The sequence below is a fragment of the Zootoca vivipara genome, chromosome 10 (assembly GCF_963506605.1).
Source record: "Zootoca vivipara chromosome 10, rZooViv1.1, whole genome shotgun sequence".
NCBI lineage: Eukaryota > Metazoa > Chordata > Lepidosauria > Squamata > Lacertidae > Zootoca > Zootoca vivipara.
In genome coordinates, this window is record NC_083285.1 from 1,731,354 (window position 1) to 1,754,922 (window position 23,569).

Sequence of the window (23,569 nt, forward strand, 5' to 3'; positions counted from 1 at the left end):
ACCACTGTATATTGCAAGAACTTGGGGTGAGAGTACACCCCTTTTCAGGATCCCTGTCACTGAAGTTTGGGCCCACCCATATCAGATATTTGTCTCAAAAGTCCAAAGGTTCTTAACCTTTCTACCCCCAGGGCCCACTGGGAATGGCCAAAACTCAGAGGCCCACCAGTCACAAATTGACAGCAGATAGTGGCAGGGTTTGGAATAATCAGCTGGCAAACGTTGACATTATTTTCTACTTCTGTCTAATCCCATTTCTGGAAATGGCTGAGTTATTTGCTACAGTGTGGTAGGGTGTTATGTTACCTAGCTTTCTTCAAGCCAAGTACAGTCCTTTGCCATGGAGGTATTGTAACTCGGCCTCCCCTGATGCAGAGGTGCCCAAACATTGTTCAGAGAGGGGCAGATTTGATGAAGCGAACATGTGTGAGGGCACAACCAGAGTTGTAGACTTTTTAGGATTGAAGTTGTTGAGCTTTGGACTTTGGACATGCCTGCTCTAAGTGGGAGCTTTTTCTTTTGCAGCTTCTAGTTCCCACTCCTTTCGGCCCCTCAAAAGTATGTTTACCCATCTCCTGTAACTTACTTCCCCCAACTGACAGTTTCTTCCCCTTGGGTTCCTTTAAGCTCACTTCCTCCTCTAACAGCTTTCCACTCTTACCCCTTCCAATTCCCAGTTTTCATTTGTTTCTTAGTAATGACACTAACCTTTCACTTTCTGATTTCCTTTAACAACCTCTTGCAAGACAGTTACTAGTGCTGGCATTCGTCTGTCTGTGCCATGGATGGCGAAGGGACAGGTCAGGCAAGTGAGGAGGCCACTGGGCAAGCTGTAGCCACGAGGGCCAATGTTTGGGAAATGCTGCCCCCAAGTGTATTGGTTTACTTTCCCTCATAGGAAGGAATGGCATGTACTCTACCAGTGCTCATTTTCTGGTTACGGAAAAAGGAAATCTCACTGAGTTCAAGGTGAGTTGGTCCCAAATCTTGTGTTTTTGGCTAAGAGGAAGGCTAGAAAAAGGTTACCAGTCCCCATTTCCCGGGGACAGTCCCCGGATTTACAAATCAGTCCCCTGGCAAAATCCATCCCCTTCAACTGAAGTTGGATTCATTGAAAAAAAATCTGGTAACCTTAGGCTAGAAAAGTTCTAACACCAGGCAGCCTGTGGCCCTCCCCAAATTGGTTGGGCTCCAGCATAGCCTGGGGTGATGGGTGTTTCAGAGACCAGTCATCAGTACTGTAAGCAAGTTTGAAAGCAGATTTGTTGTTACATGATATTAAAGTATATTAATACAAATAATGAAATTAATGGCTGATTAAGCAATCTGGCCTTTTTGCATGTGTCGGTTACCTTGTGAGATATTCTGGAGAGAAGAAAAGGCTCGGGAGTAAACCCTACGCAAGTGGAGTCCCTAAGGCGGTTGGATGGTGCCTTTTGGCAACTCCTGCAGCCAAGCTGGTGCTAGACGTCTTGCTCTGCTTTCCTTTGGACCTCATCAGAGGGGCTGAGTCTTGCCGTCTGGCCAGCCCAGGACCCCCAGACCCACTGCCGGGGCTTGCGTCCCAGAGAGGTCACTTGGGTGCTGCTGGCGCAGCAAAAGCGGACCGGGAGGCCGGTGCTGCGATTCTCCAGTGGTTTGCCTTCCCCCTCCCGAGACAGAAGGATGCCCGCTAGTGTTGTTACGGTAATTTTGTGTTTTTATGTTGTAAACTCCCCTGCGACCTATAAGTTTAGCAAATCTTGATAATAACCACACCAGTTGTATGTAGCTTGCCAGCACTATTCTCTAAAACGAGCAATACTTTCCCCTTGGGATGGAAATGTGAACCTTGTAAAACGTGCTGCAGTTCCTAATTCCCCCGCGGAATCTCAGGATGGGCGACTGGGGAGGGTACACCGGGGTCATCTAGTCCAACCCCTTGTTGCAAGTCATGACTCGGAGCGGTTTTTTCACACGTGACGCCTTCGAACCTCTGCCCGCCTTCCCTGCCTGCCACGAAGCGCTTGCTAGTCGCGCCGGGTCCTTCCTTCCGGTGGAGAGGAGTACGGGGGGGGGCGGCCCTCTCTCCCTCCCTCCCCCCCCGGTAGGAGGAGCCCCGCAGGGCCCGGCCTCTTCCCCGCCCTGGGCGGCGCTCCTCCGCTCCCTCAGAGACACCGAGGCAGAGGAGGAGTCCGCATTTGAGGGCGCCATGGCGGAGGCCGAGGCCGAGGGACCCAGCCGCGCCGACCCCGCCGCCTCCACCGCCTCGGTCCGGCTGCGCGCCCTGCTGCGCCACGTCCTGCCCTCCTCGCTCGGCGCCCGGCGGGCCTGCGCCTCCTCGCCGCGCCCCGTATCCTTTGGGCCGAGCGGGCAGCCGGGGAGGGAGCCGAGGCCGGCCGGCCGGGAGGAAAAGCACCTGCTCCGCATAGCTGCCAAGTTTTCCCTTTTCTCGTGAGGAAGCCTATTCAGCATAAGGGAAAATCCCTTAAAAAAATGGATAACTTGGCAGCTATGGCTCGGCGGGCGCCGGAGGGGAGGTCTCGCCCGGCTGGGCCGGCCCGGAGGTTGCTCCTCCTCGCCCAGGTCCAGGAGCCGTGGGGTTAAATGGTAGAGCTGGAAGGGACACCCGAGGACCATCGAGTCCAGCCCCCTGCTATGCAGGACTCTTTCCCGACGGGGGACTGGAAGCCACGACGCTCAGGTCCAGAGACTCGCCTGTTTCTCGTGGGGTTCATTTCTCGGACAAGCTTTCTAACTCCATCTGACCCTCATACAATCGAGAGGGTTGGAAGGGTCCCGAGAGGCATCTAGTCCAGCCCTCCTCTGCAAGGCAGGAATCTCAACTGAAGCCCCTCTCTCTCTCTCCTTCGCCTTTCTGTGCTCAATCACTTCCAGGTAGCTGCTCCCTTAACCTGCGTTTCCCTTCCGCGTCTGCAGACAAACAGAGCCATTGAAACTGGGGCTGGACACAATCTCTGGAAGACTTCTTGAGCATATTGGACAACTGCATAGCAGCAGAACTTTTTTTAAAAACCCCATATTTTCATCACATTCAAATGGATAATGGGAAAAAGCTTCACCTGTCAAATTGCTGCTTTTCTGACACTTGTTAGAAGTGCATAAACCTCCTATGGGGAGAGGGCAGAGAAGACCTTGGTAACCGCCTCTCTCAGACATGGCTGACCATGGCTGACCTGGGACTTAATTCTATTTCCCCGACCAGGTGCCTTCTCAGGCCTCACCACTTTTTGGGTTTTGTTTGTATACTGATTAGAGAGCTATGTAATTCTTTCATAACTTGATGGGCCACTTGAATGGCTGTGTGTCTATCATGCAAAGCAGCCCTTTTAATTATAAATCAAATTATCCTGTATCTAGTCAAGATTGCATATGTCTGAGCAAGGCTTGTACAGATTTTAGCCCCGGTGAAGCTGAAACTATTTAAACGTTTGAAGCATTTCAGGGGTTGGACTAGATGACCTTCAGGGTTCCTTCCAACTGTACAATTCTGTGTTTATATAATTTTATCAGTGGGTGACAAATTACTGCAAGTGTGTTTAAGCAAAATTGTGCACAGCACAAAGAATTCTGCAGGAATAGGAAAATACCTGCAGTGGCCTTTGCCCGCCCCCCCATCCTGATGATTTGGACATGTATCAATCTAATTTCTGTTGTCTCTCCATTGTTATTCACGACTTTGCAGGGATATATTTTGACGGAAGAAACATTTCCCTATATTGCATATTAGATCTACAGCTCTGATTGCTGCTAACCTTTTTATTTATTACCATTTTTTTAACTACCAATCTTGTTTTTGACCTTTGTACCTGGTACTGTTACATAAGGTATATGTGATTATCTAATACTTTTTCCTTGATTCTGTTCCTTCCCCTCTTCCCCACTATTACTAATGTGTTTCAAGATGAGGAACAATAGAGAAGTCTGAGCATTTTCAAGGTTTCCTGAAATTTCTTCTATTTGAATACAGACTTAGCAACTCCCTTTAATTCTGTCACTAGTTATGTGTATACAGTGGTACCTTGGTTTACAACCACAATTGGTTCCGGAAGTCTGTACTTAAACTGAAGCATACTTAACCTGAAGCAAACTTTCCCATTGAAAGTAATGGAAAGTGGATTAATCTGTTCCAGACAGGTCCGCAGAGTACTTAAACTGAAAATATTCAAACCGAGGCGTACTTAAGCCGAGGTATGACTGTAGTATTATGCATCCATATACAAACCAGGGACAGTTGAATCAGCACCTGTCCTGGCCCTTCTACTTTGGAGAAAATACTAAAAATGATCAGAATATTGATAGCAACAACAATGGATGTTTCCCTGTTAGAAGTTCCTATTGATGATCATTCCAGACTGAATTCTCTGTGAAAGAAATGAACATGAAATGAACCATGATTGTTCTTTCAGACTGGGCACCAATTCTGGAAAAAAATAGATTGAAAGAGTAGCATGTATGCCTTGGTCTTTTGACTCGTATTTTTGTAATTTTTGTAGATTGGAATGTGTGGCACAATGCGTTTAATGTTGTTGCAAAAATACTTTTTAAAACTGAATAGCGTTAATATCACAAATGGGTTCATCAGTAAGCTATGGTTGTCCACAGTTACCAAAATATACATACTTGCAAAACTGCCTGTGTGGAATGCCTTATTGGATAAATGAGCTTACTTGTATTAATATAAAACACTTTTTTCATTAAAAAAAAGAATGTCAAAGTCAAAATGCATATTTACATTATTACAATCATGAGCATCATAGTCTTGGAATGGATTAATAATTTTGTTGTTGTTGTTCAGTCGTTTAGTCGTGTCCGACTCTTCGTGACCCCATGGACCCCATAATTTAACCAAGTTTAAATAAAAAGGGGGGGGAACCCCAATGTTCTTCCCCTGCTATTACGGCATTTGCAACAAATGTATTTTCGGAATTACATAAATGGCATTTCCATTCTAAAATATATCTCCAGTTGCTATGAAAGACTTATTTACTTTTATTTGGCCATACCAAAGCTGCAACTTCAGAAAGGCCTTCAGTGAAATTAATTGCACTACTTGAGTATGGAAGAAGTCTGATATCCATTTGGAATCTTGCTCTTAAGGGAATACTTCCTGCTGTCAATTCAGTTTTTGCACAGTTCTTTGATATTTCCAACTAAAATTGTTCTATGATTTAGTGGAAGTGCATATCCAGTTCAGCTTATTTCTTCATTGAATTATTTCTTATTTCTATATTTCCATCCAACAAACCTTCATTTTGAAAGTGTTATTCCTACAGTTGTTTCCAACAGTTTCCTTTTTTTATTCTGTAGATTTTTCTGACAAAATGTTATATCACTGGTATTTTTTCTTAATTTTCTTGGAAGACACCACTTTGTGTTTGGCAATTGTTTTCCATCTGGTGTTTTTGTTAATATTTAGAAAGTACAAATATGGAAGGCACTATTGTAAAAAAAAAAATGCTTTCCCCAAATACTTTTCCATTTGTCACTTTAAGTTGCCACCAAGGTGAGAAATAAAAACTTAAAGCAATCAATGTTTGTTATCTAAACTCTGTTAACTGTAATATTTGTTATAGAGAGTTTAGAATGCAGTCTATGGGTTACATTAAAATTTCCCCTTCCTATGCAGTTAACTTGCATCAGGGAAGGGAACCTTTGGCTCCAATCCTGTGCCTGATAAACTTCTTGCATTGCACAAGATGATAGATTGCATAACTCAGTTTAAAAAGAGTGAAAACAATGGGGAGTGTGTATGAGGAGAATCACTTCTTTTGTTACAATCTGTGGAGCGGATCCATCCATACATTCTATTCTATCTTCATATATCCATACTGCATCCCAGGCTTAATAATTTGCCAGTGTGGTGTAGTGGTTAAGAGCGGTAGACTCGTAATCTGGGGAACCGGGTTCAGGTCTCCGCTCCTCCACATGCAGCTGCTGGGTGACCTTGGGCTAGTCACACTTCTTTGAAGTCTCTCAGTCCCACTCACCTCACAGAGTGTTTGTTGTGGGGGAAGAAGGGAAAGGAGATTGTTAGCCGCTTTGAGACTCCTTAGGGTAGTGATAAAGCGGGATATCAAAGCCAAACTTCTTCTTCTTCTTCTTCTTCTTCTTCTTCTTCTTCTTCTTCTTCTTCTCTTCAATTCTTATTTCAGCAGAAGGAGCCCTATCCAATGCTACTACTATTCTGCTAGCACAGCAGATTTCTACTGGAACTAAACTTTCCCTCTTCTCCTCTCTTTCTGGCAGTCCCCCTTGGACCCTCAAAATCTGCTCCAAAGGGTTGCAGAACCCTCCTCAGTAGATTGAGGGTGTGCAGGGAGGTCCTGTTATGTCACTGCAGCATTGGAATGTATCATATAATCCAAATATTCCTTATTTGCTCTCCCCTCCTTTCTAATATCATAGTAAGTATTTCAATAGGATAGTTCATCTTCTTTTCTGTTTTTAACCAGCAGGGTTTTTTCATTTCTGAAGGGCCATAATAATCCATATTTGTGAGAGAAGACACAAAGATCATAAACTTTTTAATAGATGCATCTTGTTTCAAATTAAAGTTGTTTGTAGAATCCTTTCCTCAGGTTTCTTTAGAAAAGAGAAGTGGTATATTTCCGGGGGGGGGGGGTATTAATAAAACATTCATTTTCAAAACTACAGTCTTTCCTTTCCAGGAAACTTGTAAGAATAGCAGTTTGCCAGGAAACAGGGAATTATGTCCACATGTTTAAATATGTACTTTTTTTTGCAAAGGGTGTTTAAGGAGATAACAAATCACTGGATTAAAGCTGACCAAAAGTCCAGAGATAGCATTATTATCAATATTATCAATTTATGATGGGGTGGAAGGTTCACAGGCTATGAAGGACTTGCTCACAAATTTATTGACAGCTGTTGCGCAAATTATTATAGGTAGGAAATGGAATGGGCAAGCAGAATATAAAATGGAAGAATGGTATAAAGAGGTGTGGGATATAGCTATTAATGATAAATTAAATTGTCATTAAGGTAAGACGGGGAATATTTTGAGGAGATATGGAGGGTGTTTGTAGAATTTGTACTGTTAAATCTGAAATGGGTCAAACCATCGCAAGAGGTGTTGAAATTTTGGGAAGTTGGATAGTTACAGTAGAATGGTCTCAGTGATGGGGTGCACATTTCAATTCTTATTTATTTATGATTATTGCTTTGTCAAAAAGTGGCAGTTTTCATAATTATCTTACAATTAACATGGAAATTTTTGTTTTATGTCAGGAGGGGAGATAAATGCTTAGGTATTTGATATTGGGTTGCATGAAAATCCCCATGTCTTACTATTTTTTTTAAAATCTACCTTTTTCAACTGTTGCTTAAAATAAATAATAATAATAATGTAGAATGGCTTTCTTCCAGTTGTGCTGCATGCAGATTTAAATTATTAGGAAAACTTGGGAGGTTAGTGGTATACATCAGAATAAAACTAATGTACATTATATTTCCTCCTCCATGTTAATAGTTCCTATGATTCAAAACAAGTTCTGAGTTTTTATTTCACCCCATAAGATATAATATCTATTCAAAACCGTATTTAGGTTCCTTAACTTATGCTCAAGACACAATTTACTACTTCAGCCCAAGTAACTACGGTGAAATATCCAATTCAGTACCGGTAGGTAATTTTTCTTTTTCTGTGTAAACAAACAGATGTGTTATGGTGATCATGGCAATGCTAGGAAACCATATATTTATTTTTGGCTAGAATTCCAAGCTTGGATTTGGTGAAGTTTTGATAATTTGGGGTGGATTAACCATCACATTGCTCTGAATTCCTGCAGATTTTGCAGTCCTGAAATAGTAGACTAGCAAATGTTGGGATGCAGGATTGCCCTCTGTTCCCCAGTATTTTGCTATCTTTTTTTTTTTTACTCCTGCTTTCCCAATAGCTCCCTGCAACATCTTTGTGTGAAGTACAGTAAAGATAGGATACATAGTATAAACTAAATATACTAAATAGTTCAGTCTTGTAACAAGTCCCTTTGCATTCTGTGAGGGACAGGGGATATCGCGAAGTCCCTCCCCTCCTGAGTTCCATCCCATCCCCGAGCGCAGGGGAAAGCAGGGAGAGCTCCGTCTCAAGTGGGGAAGCAGGAAGTGGGGTCCGAGGCTCAGGCAGGGTAGCGGAGCCATCGTCCCAGGTGGGACAGGAAGAGGGAAGAAAGGGGGGCAGACCTATTCCCCCAACTCCGGAACTGCGCCGAAAACGTAGGGGGAAGAGGATGGGTCTCCCCAAGTTGTTGTGTTGGAGGAAAACGCGCCAAACGCCATTCGGAGGTTCTGATTCTAGCGGATAAGATGTGTCTCTGTAAATAGCACTGCCTTCAGCACTGTAAATACGCAGCACCAATAAAAAGATAAAATGCAGAGCGGTGTAGAGTCGTTACTCTGAAGTAGCCCACTCCAGCCACTGTGACACATTCATTATGTCAATGCTAAGGATATTTGGATTGCAACCTAAATAGTTTTATTTCATGCAAATATCCCCTTTTTGTTTGTTTCAGATGTTTATATGCCAAATTATCTGTCTCAGCAGCACTCAAAAGGGGCATAAAACATGAAATACAAACATATTTTGCTGATGTGGTTGTTTCTTACCTACTTTGGGGGGCAGGTTACAGTTAGCAATTGCAACACCTAAAACTTAATTTAAAAATATATACATTTATTATTTTGTAAATATGTATTTTTAATTTTATTTTTGTAATGGCATTTCTGGGCATGATTGCATCTGTGCATTTCTGAATTAGTAGAAACTTTTGTGCCTCTATTATCAAGAAGCAAACAGCAAACTAACTTTGTGCTGATTTCATGGAAATAAATACTTTCACGGCACTGCAGACTTTGAACTTCAGGGGACCCCCCCCCCCAAAAAAAAATGGACCTGCCTGTTTTCCATAGAGCTCCTCTGTGCTGCAGGAGACCCCAAGGTGTGTTGTAGGTTGCATAAGAGTTCCCAGGGAGCACTTGTCTCCTAGACCTCATCCTTGTCCTGTGAACTTACCCAGTGTCTGTTCTTATCTCCGCAGTTACACCTTAGATAATAATGTTCTAAGCCCAGAGCAAAGGCATTTCTATGAGGAGAATGGCTATCTCGTCATAAAAAATCTGGTTTCGGATGAGGATGTTGAACATTTCAGGTAAACTGTAGCCATGTGTCCTAATCACATATACTATAGTGATAGGTATCTGAAGAAGTGTGCATGCACACGAAAGCTCATACCAATGACAAACTTAGTTGGTCTCTAAGGTGCTACTGGAAGGAATTTTTTTATTTTGTTTCACATATAGTGAGATTGTCTAAAACAAGTATCTTCAATCTTTTCAGACCCAGAACTCACTTTTCACCCTAACATGCATTCAGGACCCATTTCTTAATCTCTTTTTCCATATCTTTGCAGGGTGGTAGTGCTCTTGTTACAACCCACCTTGGGTCAGTCTTGACCCCCCCCCACTCCCAGTTGAAGACCAGTGATTTAAAACACACTGGTTGCAGTCCAGAGGTCTCTCTTTCTGGAGGTGGGCCCAAGAGCTTGTGTTTGCCAAGTAAGACCTGAAAGCCACAAAAAGGGCCCCACTCCATGAAGGAAATGAAAATTCCCCCTGGATTTACAAGAACATTCAGCCATTCGATACGAGGCATAATTCATTTCCAGCTTATAAATATAAACCCAAAGCCTCACAGAGAATGAATTATGTGGATCTCTAGATTCTAGTTATAGGGACCCAGGTGGCGCTGTGGTTAAACCACTGAGCCTAGGGCTTGCTGATTAGAAGGTCAGCGGTTCGAATCCCTGTGACGGGGTGAGCTCCCGTTGCTTGGTCCCAGCTCCTGCCCACCTAGCAGTTCGAAAGCACGTCAAAATGCAAGTAGATAAATAGGAACCGCTACAGCGGGAAGGTAAACGGTGTTTCCATGTGCTGCTCTGGTTTGCCAGAAGCGGCTTTGTCATGCTGGCCACATGACCTGGAAGCTATACGCCGGCTCCCTCGGCCAATAATGCGAGATGAGCGCGCAACCCCAGAGTCGGTCACGACTGGACCTAATGGTCAGGGGTCCCTTTACCTTTACCTAGATTCTAGTTATTACCCATAAACTTCATACCACTGCTGTCCACACACTGCTTTGTCACGGGAGGGGGGCAGGGAATCAAGGCCAAAATTTGACACACACACACACCCAGATAAGTGAGGTGCTGGACTTCAGGAAGGAGGCAGAATGCTCTGGCAGAGTTCTAGAGCTTTCCCACCTCTTTTCCAAAGCTGCGATTGTGCTAACTAGGCTTTGGGAATGAGGTGGGAGGACTTTAGGACCCTGTCTGAACCCTTATGCCTTCTTCCCACAGCCCGAGGCCTCTCTTACCTGAGTTTGGGAAGGCAGTCCGAGGGGTGCTGAAAAAGGCCTTAAGGGCTCTTTGTGCTCCTCAGGCTGCGCTTTGAACAGCCTTGTTTTGCGCTATGCAGTAGAAGTATCCAGTTCATTTAGCAAGGGCAATAACATGGTTAAATAGCCTAGTAAACTTTGCCGAAGTAAATTTTTAAAATTCCCTCTTCAGAAATGAGTTCGTGAAGATCTGCAGACGGGAAGTGGTCGTCCCTGGACTGTTGGTCATGAGAGATGTGTCAATTGCCAAGTCTGAATTTATTCCAGATCAAAAAGCAGTTTCAAAACTACAGGATTTCCAGCATCATGAAGAGCTCTTCAGATATTGCACATTGTCTCAGGTTAATTTTTTTTTTAAAAAAGAATATCCTCATCCCATTGAATGAAAAAGTCATGGGCCTCTGGCATCATGTGTCATTTTATTCTCAGGGTCTCTTAAATTTTGATAGATGGTGCTGTTCAATGCCATCCTATGTTGGCAACGTAAATAACGAAGGTGTCTGTTTAGTGCAGGCTTTGCCTGTGGCTAAAGAGCCGTGCAGCAATTTTCTAGAGCAGCATAGTGCAATATCTAGTAGATTGCATATAGAGCTTACAAGTTTCTTCTGAATTAATATACTGTAGTGTGAAGGACCACATATTAAAAAAATGCAGATTATTTGTGTCATAGGGAGACATTGCTGGTGGATTCTGTCAGTAACTTGGATAATGGCAGTTTTTGCACAGGGCAGCGATTTTGCATAAAACTGGTTGCTTCTTCAACACTGGTGTGTGATCATCCGTATTCACTTGAGTCTTGCCCATGAAATATAAGGGGTAATATGTTTTTAGCATGTTTAAATATGCATCTCATGAGAAACTTTCTTCACCTTAGATATTGAAATATGTCGAATGCTTCACAGGACCAAACATCATGGCCATGCACACCATGCTGATAAATAAGCCTCCCGATCCCGGTAAGAAATAATTGAACAGACGAGAAATAAAATACTCTGTTCAAGAATGCAAGTGTGTATTTAAATGCTGTTGGACTCGCCCTTTTTCTTTTTCTTCTGCAAGGTCCGGTAGGTATAATTAGCAAGTTAGCTGCTGTGATGCAAGTCTAAATGAAGATATATACCACTAACATGGTTAATATACATCAGGTTTGGTATTGATACACTCTAAACATTGGGACCTTTTTTCCTGTTTACGGCTTCGTTTCCTCAAGGTAATCTGTGAGCATAGAATCATAGAGTTGGAAGAGACCACAAGGGCCATCCAGGTCATAGAATCATAGAATCGTAGAGTTGGAAGAGACCACAAGGGCCATCCAGTCCAACCCCCTGCCGAGCAGGAAACACCATCAAAGCATTCTTGACATATGCCTGTCAAGTCTCTGCTTAAAGACCTCCAAAGAAGGAGACTCCACCACACTCCTTGGTAGCAAATCCCACTGCCGAACAGCTCTTACTGTCAGGAAGTTCTTCCTAATGTTTAGGTGGAATCTTTCTTGAAGTTTGAATCCATTGCTCTGTGTCCGCTTCTCTGGAGCAGCAGAAAACAATATTTCTCCCTCCTCCATATGACATCCTTTCATATATTTGAACATGGCTATCATATCACCCATTAACCTTCTCTTCTCCAGGCTAAACATACCCAGCTCCCTAAGCCATTCCTCATAAGGCATCGTTTCCAGGCCTTTGACCATTTTGGTTGCCCTCTTCTGGACACGTTCCAGCTTGTCAATATCCTTCTTGAACTGTGGTGCCCAGAACTGGACACAGTACTCCAGGTGAGGTCTGACCAGAGCAGAATACAGTGGTACTATTACTTCCCTTGATCTAGATGCTATACTCCTATTGATGCAGCCCAGAATTGCATTGGCTTTTTTAGCTGCTGCATCACACTGCTGACTCATGTCAAGTTTGTGGTCAACCAAGACTCCTAGATCCTTTTCACATGTACTGCTCTCAAGCCAGGTGTCTCCCATCCTGTATTTGTGCCTTTCATTTTTTTTGCCCAAGTGTAGTACTTTACATTTCTCCTTGTTAAAATTCATCTTGTTTCCTTTGGCCCAGTTGTCTAATCTGTTAAGGTCATTCTGAAGTGTGATCCTGTCCTCTGGGGTGTTAGCCACCCCTCCCAATTTGGTGTCATCTGCAAACTTGCTCAGGATTCCCTCAAGCCCATCATCCAAGTCATTGATAAAGATGTTGAACAAGACTGGGCCCAAGACAGAACCCTGTGGCACCCCACTAGTCACTACTCTCCAGGATGAGGAGGAGCCATTGATGAGCACCCTTTGGGTTCGGTCAGTAAGCCAGTTACAAATCCACTGAATGGTAGCATTGTCTAGCCCACATTTTACCAGCTTCTTTACAAGAATATCATGGGGCACCTTGTCAAAGGCCTTGCTGAAATCAAGATAGGCTACATCCACAGCGTTCCCTTCATCTACCAGGCTTGTAATTCTGTCAAAAAATGAGATCAGATTAGTCTGACATGACTTATTTTTCAGGAACCCATGCTGACTTTTAGTGATCACAGAGTTTCTTTCTAGGTGCTCACAGACTGTTTGCTTAATGATCTGCTCTAGAATCTTTCCTGGTATTGATGTCAGGCTGACTGGGCGGTAATTGTTTGGGTCCTCTCTTTCCCCCTTTTTGAAAATAGGGACAACATTTGCCCTCCTCCAGTCTGCTGGAACTTCGCCTGTTCTCCAGGAATTTTCAAAGATTATTGCCAGTGGTTCTGAAATCACCTCTGCCAGTTCTTTTAATACTCTTGGATGTAGTTCATCTGGCCCTGGAGACTTGAATACATCTAAACTAACCAAGTATTCTTGTACTACCTCCTTACTTATTCTGGGCTGTGTTTCCCCTGCTGAATCATCTGCTCCATATTCTTCAGGTCAGGCGTTGTTTTCTTTCTTGGAGAAGACTGAGGCAAAGAAGGCATTGAGGAGTTCTGCCCTTTCTCTGTCCCCTGTTTGCATTTCACCATCTTCTCCTCTGAGTGACCCCACTGTTTCCTTGTTTTTCCTTTTGCTACGGACATACCCATAAAAGCCCTTTTTGTTGCTTTTAACCTCTCTAGCGAGCCTGAGTTCATTCTGTGCTTTAGCTTTTCTGACTTTGTCTCTACACGTGCTGGCTATATGTTTGAATTCCTCTCTGGAGATTTCCCCCCTTTTCCATTTTTTGTACATATCCCTTTAAAATTTTAACTCAGTCAAAAGTTCTTTAGATAGCCAGCCTGGTTTCTTTAGGCACCTTCCATGTTTCCGTCTCATTGGTATTGCCTGAAGTTGTGCTTTTAATATCTCCCTTTTAACAAACTCCCAACCATCATAAACTCCCTTCCCTTTTAGTATTACTGTCCATGGGATTTCACCCAGCGTTTCCCTAAGTTTTCTGAAGTTGGCTTTCTTAAAGTCTAGAATTTGGACCTTAGTATGCTTGGTTGCTCCTTTCCGCTGGATAATAAACTCCAGAAGAGCATGGTCACTCCCACCTAATGATCCTGCCACTTCTACCCCACTAACCAAGTCATCACTATTGGTTAGGACCAGATCTAAAATGGCTGATCCTCTTGTTGCTTCTCCCACTTTCTGGACAATGAAGTTGTCTGCAAGGCCAGTGAGGAAATCTGTTCGACCTTATGCTCTTGGCTGAGTTTGACATCCAACAAATATCAGGATAGTTGAAATCCCCCATTACTACTATCTCACTTCCTTTGGAATGCTTGGCCATCTGTTCCAGGAAGGCATCATCTGTGTCCTCAGTTTGGCTTGGGGATCTATAGTAAACTCCCACAATGAGATCACTGTTGTTTTTCTCTCCCTTAATTTTGACCCAGATACTCTCAATTTGGCTTTGAAGTTTTAAATCCTGGATCTCTTCACAGGTATACATATCCCTAACATATAAAGCTACTCCTCCTCCTTTCCTGTTTGGTCTATTTCTCTTAAATAGATTGTATCCCTCTATTACTACATTCCAGTCATGAGACTCATCCCACCAGGTTTCAGTGATGCCTATTATGTCATATTTAGTTTGCTGTACCAAGAGCTCAAGTTCATCTTGTTTATTTCCCATGCTCTGTGCATTAGTATACAGACATTGAAGACCGTTGATCATTCCCCCATGTCTCTTATTTAAGGATATTTTCGTCCCACCACTAGGTCTGCATGCTGCTTGCTCCATTTGGTCCTTGACATTTGGATGATCATCTTCAGCATTTGATAGACTCCTACCTTCAGGACCACTGTCTCCCTCCCCCATATAAGTCAGTTTAAAGCCCTCCTGATGAGGTTTTTGAGTTTCGTGGCAAAAACATTCCTCCCAACTTTTGTGAGGTGCAGTCTATCACTTGCCAGAAGTCCATCTTCAAGAAACTGCAGACCGTGATCTAGGAATCCAAACCGTTCCTGTTTGCACCATTTGCGAAGCCAGTTGTTCACTTCCCCTATTTTTCCCTCTCTCCCTGGGCCATGTCGTTCAACTGGGAGGACAGAAGAGATGACAATTTGTGCATCTAATTGCTTCAACTTCCTGCCCAGAGCCTCATAATCATTTTTGATCTTCTGTAAGCTATGGCTTGCAGTGTCATTGGTTCCCACATGCACCAAAAGGAAGGGGTATTTGTCGGTGGGTTTTATGATTCCTTGCAGCCGTTCTGTTACATCTTTGATCTTGGCCCCAGGTAGACAGCACACCTCTCGAGACATCTTGTCAGGCCCACAGATCACTGCTTCTGTACCCCTCAGTAGGGAATCCCCTATCACCACTACACGCCTCTTCATAGGCTTGGTTGGGATTCTTCCATGTGCTGTCCCTTCCAAGGTTACCTGCATATTCCCGGAGGACTGACTTTGCTGCTCGTCTTCATATTCCTCATCAACTGTGATGAGGGAGAGATCCTCAGGTGGAGTCTGTTCCTCGTCTTCCATGAGCACTTCAAAACGGTTGTGTAATTCTAAGCACTCAGAGCGATCCCTGGGCCTTCTACTTCTATGAGTCACGTTCCTCCATACATCTGGCTGCTGTGTTGGGGAACTGACCTCCTCCTCAGGGAGGTCCCCTGTCTCCTCCTTGGTGCAGACAGTGTGCTCTGCTGCATCCAAGTAAAGCTCCAGTTCTTTAATTCTCTGGAGCGTAGATACACGCCCCTGAAGCTGCTGCACCTTCTATTCCAGAAGGGCAACCTTGTTTTCTAGTAGGGCAACCAACTTGCAATTGTTGCAGGTGTAGCTACCCACATCATTTGGCAAGAAAACAAACATTGCACAGGAATTGCAGGTGACAATGGTTGTTCCCTCCACCTCCATCTTGAAAACCTTGAAGTCAAGGGGGAAAGAGGAAGAGGCCTAGGTCCCCCCTAACAAACGTGTGAGACTTGCTGCCCTAGATAAAAAAGATGGGTCAAACTGCGCGCGCCACTAGGCGCGCGCCGCTGCACTCCAAGCTCTGACTAGCTCCGCCCACAGCTAATCACCTGACCCTCCTGACTCACACTTCTAGGTGAAAGGTCACAGCCAGAAACAAACAAGGTCACAGCCAGAAACAAACACCCACACAAGCCTGGACAGTCACCCAAATCCAAGAGGCAGCAGCCCTAGAAAACCAGCACAAGCACACAAACAAGTAAGAAAACAAATAAGCACACAAACTTACTCACACACAGCCCCAAAAGACAAAGCCACAAAACCTACAGAGTGTCTCCCAAGCTCAGCTCACCTTCTGCTCCTTCCTCAGTCGCTGCACTCCAAGCTCTGACTAGCTCCGCCCACAGCTAATCACCTGACCCTCCTGACTCACACTTCTAGGTGAAAGGTCACAGCCAGAAACAAACAAGGTCACAGCCAGAAACAAACACCCACACAAGCCTGGACAGTCACCCAAATCCAAGAGGCAGCAGCCCTTCTGCTCCTTCCTCAGTCGCTGCACTCCAAGCTCTGGAGTTTCATACCTTACAGGCCTTCAAAGTAGGTCCCCTCTGATACAATGCACCATTGACAATGTTTGTTGAATTATTGGAAACTTCTGGAGAAGTCTTCTTTCTGCTTTCAGTTCCCTCATCACAGCAGCTTGGACGTGTGAAATGTTGGAAAATCTGTGCCCTTTCAGCGCAAATTTCAGTTTTGGAAAAAGAAATCCGATGGGGCCAGATTGGGAGAATATGGAGAGTGGGATAACTCAGTAACCTTAGTAACAATTTCACATGGAATATGCAGTTATTCCGCCATCATTCGGATGGACAGACGCCGATCCCGCATCTGCCAGACCGAGGGTCATCTTTGATGGTTTGCCCACCCTTCACGGAAACGCTTAAACTACTCATACACTGTCTTTCAAGTTACAGCTTCATCTCCGTACACAATTGTGACCATTTTGTGGGTTTCCGATGCCGATTGTATGTTCGAATATTTCTCACTGTCCAATTTCTGTGACCATTCACCGAACTTTCCAGTCATACCTTGTAAAACATTTAATGTAGCTTATTCCACACCTGCCCACAAAAACAAGCTGAAATGCAGCAATCGTCTAATTGAGTGTGGTTTAAAACACGCCCACACATAGCAGTGCTATTGCAAATCCCAAACCGATATAGTTCACTGTTCCCATATTGCTGGTTGGACGGATAATGTATTATGGCAGCTTTGTGGTATAACCATTTGAGCATCTTGCAACAATCCTGCCATGTTAATCCATTGTTTTTTCTCTCCACTTTGTGGATTAAGAAAGAGAGTTGTGCACAACTGCACCCTATTGCAGGCATGAGGACTGTGTTGTGATAACAGCAGTCCTGCCACAAAGTCCACTGTTAATATTGAAGGCCAGAGGCAGGGCTGCTTCAGTCTTATCCTAGGCAAAAGCCAGAACTCAGCTGCAAGATCAACTTCACATTTCATGCAGGTAGACCAGATACATTTTGAAATGTAAAAAAAAAATTAAAAATTGCACACAAAGAAAAACAAGTTAGTGCAGCAAGTCCTGTTTGGGATGCAAACTTTTGTTCTGTAAACCCCCAGCTATAGACTCAGGTAAAACACACACAGCAGGGCCACACTCTGACAATTTTTTGTCTCATTGTGCTTGTATTTTCTTAACTAATTCTGCAGCTGTACTATGAAAGCTAATACAAATAATTTTTGCAGGAAAGAAGACCTCTCGCCATCCAATGCACCAGGATTTGCACTATTTCCCATTCCGACCTGCAGATCGCATTGTTTGTGCCTGGACTGCCATGGAGAAGATTGATCGCAGAAACGGATGCCTGGTAGTTTTGCCAGGAAGTCATAAGGGGTCTCTGAAACAGCATGATTATCCTGAGTGGGAGGTAATTTCTTTATGACTTCATCACAGGGAGGAACGGAGGGTGGAAGTATCTGCAAATTTGGAGGTAGCCAATAGCAGTTTTGCTAACTGAGTAGTATTTTCAGTGTCCTTACAAATAAATAAGAGGGCATTAAATTGAACTCGGCTGAATGGGGAGCCAGGGGATTTGAGTTACATTCCGAACACCAGGAGTAGGAAAAGCAAAGGCAAGAAAAATTAATTTCCCTATTTGGGAAAACCTGCAAGGTTTGGAATGGGGAAATCATGTTAGCTCTGAGTCTGGAGTTGCTGTACCACCAGGTGTGGGGAGGGCCATGAGCTCAAATGGCTTAGACAAAATGAATTAGACACGATCCTGGGAAATAGGCTTCTTAAATGCTGTGATAGGAAGCTAGGACATCCATGTTTCATTGCGGCATGCATCTCCATGCAAGATGCAAGGGAGAAAAGAGGCAGGGTGGCCATCAGCTTCACATTCAGCTTGTGAATTTCTCAAGGAACATTGCTGTCCTTTGTTGGAAATTGAATCCTGGGCTACATAGGCCTTGCTCTCATGTAGCTATGGTATGTAAACCTTTTGTATGAAAATAAGTTCTAAAAGTTTTTGAAGCTTGGATGATTGAAAATATTAAGCTTTTTAGGATAAAGAATATAATTCAATGCATTGATTTTTCTAGGGTGGTGTAAACAAGATGTACCATGGAGTGCGTGACTATGATAAAACTATTCCGAGGGTTCACCTTGCTATGGAGAAAGGAGACACAGTGTTCTTCCATCCCTTGCTAATCCATGGCTCTGGAATGAACAAGACTGAAGGGTTTCGTAAGGTAAGCACCTAGTTAAAGTTGCAGGTGTTGGAACACCTGGATTGTGTTCCTCAAGCAAAGTCAAGTCAAAGCTTCCCCATGTTTTTAATTAACATTTGATGTTTCTTAATCCTCTTGTTTAATTTGTTTTCGAGAGTGACTTAGACCTACATATTTTTAGTTTAAAGCTGGTATACAAAATTAGTGAAGTGCTTACAAAAGAGAAAAAAGTAAATAATTTGGGTCTTTTTACAGGCAATTTCTTGTCATTATGCAAGTTCTGACTGCCACTATATTGACGTGAAAGGTACAATTCAAGAGAACATTGAGAAAGAAGTTGTGGAAATTGCAAGAACAAAGTATGGTATAGACTCTCCTCTTCCTCTGAAGGTATTGTTTGTGAATGTCCTGTATCAAAAACTTTTCACGTCATATGTCGGACATAATGGTATTGGGAATAATTATTCCATTGGTGGTAGTCATGTACAGTGGGACCTCGACTTATGAACTACTCGAAATCCGATGTTTTCGACTTACGAGCGGAAAAAGTGGCCGCACGCTTACAATTTTTTCGACATCTGAACGGAAACTCGTTCGCGGCTAGATGCGGTTTCCTCGACTTACGAGTTTTTAGATGCGGTTTCCTCGACTTACGAATTTTTCCGTTTCCAATGCATTCCTATGGGAAACCGCTTTTCCTATGGGAAACTCGACTTACGAAGTTTTCAACCTACAAGTGTGCATTCGGAATGGATTAAATTCGTACGTCGAGGTCCCACTGTACTTTGATTTTGAGCAGGTCCACATATTACAATTCTCACTACCATACCACACCATTGGGGGACAAGCACTAGGCATGCTGTGTGATTTGTGTTGCTGGCAGTGAACTGAGGTGTTGCCTTGCTCAGAGAGATTATTGGATGAGTACAAAGGCCTCTAGCTGGAGGGTAAGATGTTCCTCCTCTCAATAACTTCTGCCGCACTCCGTGCCAAGAATAGACATTTATCGTTCTGCATGAAGGTCCCTACTGGATCCATAATCAGGACAGTGGAAAACATGCTTTAAAATGGCGTTCTGTAATGAATTAAATATATTGCTATTCACTTGTTCTCTTTATGCAACTGCCCTAATATTTTTTTTACTGATGGCTGGCATAGAAATTTCTGCAATTGTATCAACCTGTAATACTGGTTGTTCGTGGAATTACATAGTAATTCTGCTCACCATGAAGAAAGCAGTGTAGAGAATTAAATCACCACAACCCCCAATATGGAAAATTCAATTCAGCTGCCTCTTTGGCTTCTAAGATTTGAGCATGCATTGCTCACCTTTTTTGAAACCATATTTCTGCATGGTACAGAATGTAGAAAATCGCAATGTAACCAAAATACACTGGTTCTCTCTTCACTGAAGCTCTCGTTTCCCCTGTTGAACAGAGGATCAGCACTGTCCGCCCCTGAAAGGGGGAATAGGCGCCTTGGGCAGGGCAGGAGGCTCCAACTGTGCCATAGTTAGCCTGTTTGCTGCTGCTGCTGCTGCTGCTGCTGCTACTACTACTTTTCACTGAGATCTTGCAAAGCCTTGTACAGAACCCAAACTACTGGGTGTTGTGGGGTGTTTCTTCCATATACATACAGCTGTTTCTATGTACAACGGGAACGATGTACAACGGGCACAAAACAAGGTTTTTCCTGTCCCACACCATAACTTTATTTCCTTTTTTTCGGTCTTTAGGATGTTTGGATGTTGCGAAGTCGTCTTGTTAAAGGAGAAAGGAGAAGTCTGTAGAATGTTATCTGGATGCCAAGGCTTAGTTCATGAACCCAGCATATCATTTTCTAACTGGGAGAAACCATGATCCTTTGGTTGGATGTGTTCAGAATTTTTCTTGCACTGAATATTTTTCAATTACTATGCAGTAAAACAGTTCTGAGGTATGTTTACTTAGGTATGATGCTTAGGCGAGAATTCTAGGCACACCTACTTGAACACGCCTACTGTTCTGAGTAAACAATATTGTTAAATTCAAGAATAGTTTTAACTATTTTAAATGATGCACTTTATGATCTACCGTACTTTATCCAGTATTGAATGGTAGACAGCTGCCTTTATGCAGTGATTTAGAATCTTCAAGCCATATCCTATATTCTTAGTAGCGTAGCATTATTCTCTCCAAACTAGGTGAATAAATGAACAAAATGGCAAATGCAGTTCCATGTAAGTTAAAGCAATATACTTTGGGGCAAAACTAACTAAATAAGAACTTCATGTATGCTGGTAGACTTCTCCCTGGCAGTGACTAATCAGGAAAGGCCTCTCCATTTCCGAATGCCCCATCTCGAAAGGCTGTGGCAGAGTTGGAAGCCATGTAGAAAAGCCCCCCCCCATGACCAGAATACTGTCTTGTGTGTTCTCCTCTCACATTCTCCACTGAACAGAGCTAGGCTCAGCCTCCAACAGTGTTTCGCACCAATGGGATGCACCAATGACATACACAGGCTCTGCATAGGGGCTACATTTGTTACCAAAGCCGTAAAGGTAAAGGGGCCCCTGACCATCAGGTCCAGTCGTGTCCGACTCTGGGGTTGCGACACTCATCTCGCTCTATAGGCCGAGGAAGCGGGCGTTTGTCTGCAGACAACTTCCGGGTCATGTGGCCAGCATGACAAAGCTGCTTCTGGCGAACCAGAGCAGCGCACGGAAACACCTTTTACCTTCCCACTGGAGCGGTCCCTATTTATCTACTTTCACTTTGATGTGCTTTCGAACTGCTAGGTGGGCAGGAGCTGGGACCGAGCAACGGGAGCTCACCCCCGTTGCAGGGATTCGAACCACCGACCTTCTGATCAGCAAGCCCTAGACTCTGTGGTTTAACCCACGGTGCCACCTGGTTCCCTTACCTAAGCCGTACAAAGCACAAACTAAAAGCTGTGTATTAGACTGTCAAAAGCCTATTGCAGTCAGCTTCATCGGTTTTTTCAAGAAATGACTAGTGGATTTAATCTCATTTGGAAAGTGCAATGTTACCCATATGACAGACACATAATGTAATGCATAGAGCACAACATTTTTAAAAATCAACTAAAGAGATTCAACTTAAATAGAAAATTAAGAAAGACAAATGACTAAAAAATAAAGTAATTACAATAATGAAAAAGAAAACCAGCCTTATGTCGTTTGGAATTATGTGTGAAAATAATATATAAGATTGCGTGCTTTCTTGGTTTTTGTTTTGTATTCTCAGAGTTAATAAATAAATGTTGTGCTTCAATGAATATTTCTTGTGCTTCTCCTTTCCTTCATTTATAGTATGTAAGCTTAGTCCAAAACACTACCACCCAGACATGTTCATAACAGTTCAAGGGAAATAGACTTTGGAGTTTTCCATTGCAAAGCTATTTGTCTTACTGCTATGAGTTAAGAGTAGTCAATTCCAGTTCTAAATCTTTCTTATTAGCAATATTTTCCAAGTACACAATAAGAGTTGGAGGGATATTGGTCCTAGTTATATCTTTTATAACTGCAAGTGCCCCTTTTCCAAAGTTACAGTATTTAGGTCAGGGCCAGAAAATATGAACTAAATCATCTAAAGCTTGATGCCTCTCATCATCTCTTCTGTTGGAGGCTGTAGATTTAGTTTAAGTAAATTCTGATCGATCTGGGCGAAGGATCTTGAAAGCCTTTTTGGGGACAAGAGTCTCTTCCCCCCAAAAAAAGATGATAGAATAAACTTCATGCTAGTACTACACCTCAACATTGTAGTGCTCCCCTGCTGTGTGCTTTTTACTAAAAAGCATTAGATTCAGTAGAATGGAACCCTTTGATTCATGGCAAGGGGCTTCAGTCTAGGGAGGGTTCCAAAAACAAAAGGAGGGGAGCCATTTTTTGTCATTTCCCATTCATTCTGCTATACCCCCTCTCATGTTGTCCTGGAGGGTCAGACTTTTTGGAGGTGGATGTGAACAAGAGGTTCTAGGGGGAAGATGGAAGTTGCAGAAATCTCCACCCCACTTTTTCCATTTCCTTGATTTATTCTGAACATTTTGTAGATGGCCTCACCTATTGTACAAGAGGAAGTAATTGTTCATGCTGCAAGGCACACAAATGATTCAAACTATTGGCAAATCAATGACCCTTGCTGCTTCTGTATGTGTGTGATGCATAACTGTTCTGTTCCTCAACAAAACTGGACGTAAAGCATGACCTATTCTTGGAATCGGGATAAATGAAGGGCCGGTTGCTTAGAGGGGAGAATTTTCTAATCCATTAATAAACATGCAGTCCCCCCTTTACAGCTGATAAAAGACTGGATCAATGAGATAAATAATGTTTAAACCAAATTAAGTTCACCCAAACATCCTTTCTCAAGCTGTTGTGATTTTGATTTAGGTTGTTGATGCCATGATATCAACATCTACCCCACCTACAGAAGGCTATTTCTCATCACCAAACACTTTAAACATATTGTGAACAATGCTTGGACACGAATTAATGTCACAGGAATTATGTATATTACCTAAACAAGTGCATTTTATGGGATTTCCTAAAAAGTGTTTTGTTTTTTTAAAAATGACCTTTGAGCGTTATTTTACTTTTTTAAAAAGAATATCAACACAAATAATCTAAATTACAGGCTAATAATAATAATAATAATAATAATAATAATAATATAATTTATTATTTATACCCCGCCCATCTGGCCGGGTTCCCCCAGCCACTCTGGGTGGCTTCCAACAAAACAGAAATTCTAAAATACAGAAATCCATCAAACATTAAAAGCTTCCCTAAACAGGGCTGCCTTGAGATGCCTTCTAAAGGTCTGGTAATTGTTGTTCTCTTTGACCTCTAGTGGGAGGGCATTCCACAGGGTGGGTGCCACTACCGAGAAGGCCCTCTGCCTGGTTCCCTGTAACTTGGCTTCTCGTAGTGAGGGAACCGCCAGAAGGCCCTCTGAGCTGGACCTCAGTGGCAGAACGATGGGGGTGGAGACGCTCCTTCAGGTATACCGGACCGAGGCCTTTTAGGG

At 43.2% G+C, this 23,569-nt stretch overlaps 1 protein-coding gene across 1 annotated transcript; it reads left to right on the plus strand.

Moving 5' to 3' along the window:
* Nucleotides 1–2,144: 2,144 nt before the first annotated feature.
* PHYH (phytanoyl-CoA 2-hydroxylase) lies at nucleotides 2,145–21,818 on the plus strand. The gene is made up of 9 exons (XM_035128181.2): nucleotides 2,145–2,332; nucleotides 7,590–7,645; nucleotides 9,060–9,170; nucleotides 10,587–10,755; nucleotides 11,289–11,370; nucleotides 17,556–17,737; nucleotides 18,414–18,563; nucleotides 18,798–18,932; nucleotides 20,278–21,818. Exons 1-9 carry the CDS (start codon nucleotides 2,192–2,194, stop codon nucleotides 20,329–20,331), a joined length of 1,080 nt encoding a protein of 359 aa, XP_034984072.2. The 5' UTR covers nucleotides 2,145–2,191; the 3' UTR covers nucleotides 20,332–21,818.
* Nucleotides 21,819–23,569: the final 1,751 nt, after the last annotated feature.

Bases quoted from the DNA above. Each gene is read 5' to 3' on its own strand.
- PHYH (XM_035128181.2), top strand. From the start codon at position 2,192: ATGGCGGAGGCCGAGGCCGAGGGACCCAGCCGCGCCGACCCCGCCGCC. The intron at 9,171-10,586 runs GTAAACTGTAGC...TTCCCTCTTCAG, and splicing joins GAGGATGTTGAACATTTCAG to AAATGAGTTCGTGAAGATCT. The intron at 18,933-20,277 runs GTATTGTTTGTG...TTCGGTCTTTAG, and splicing joins ACTCTCCTCTTCCTCTGAAG to GATGTTTGGATGTTGCGAAG.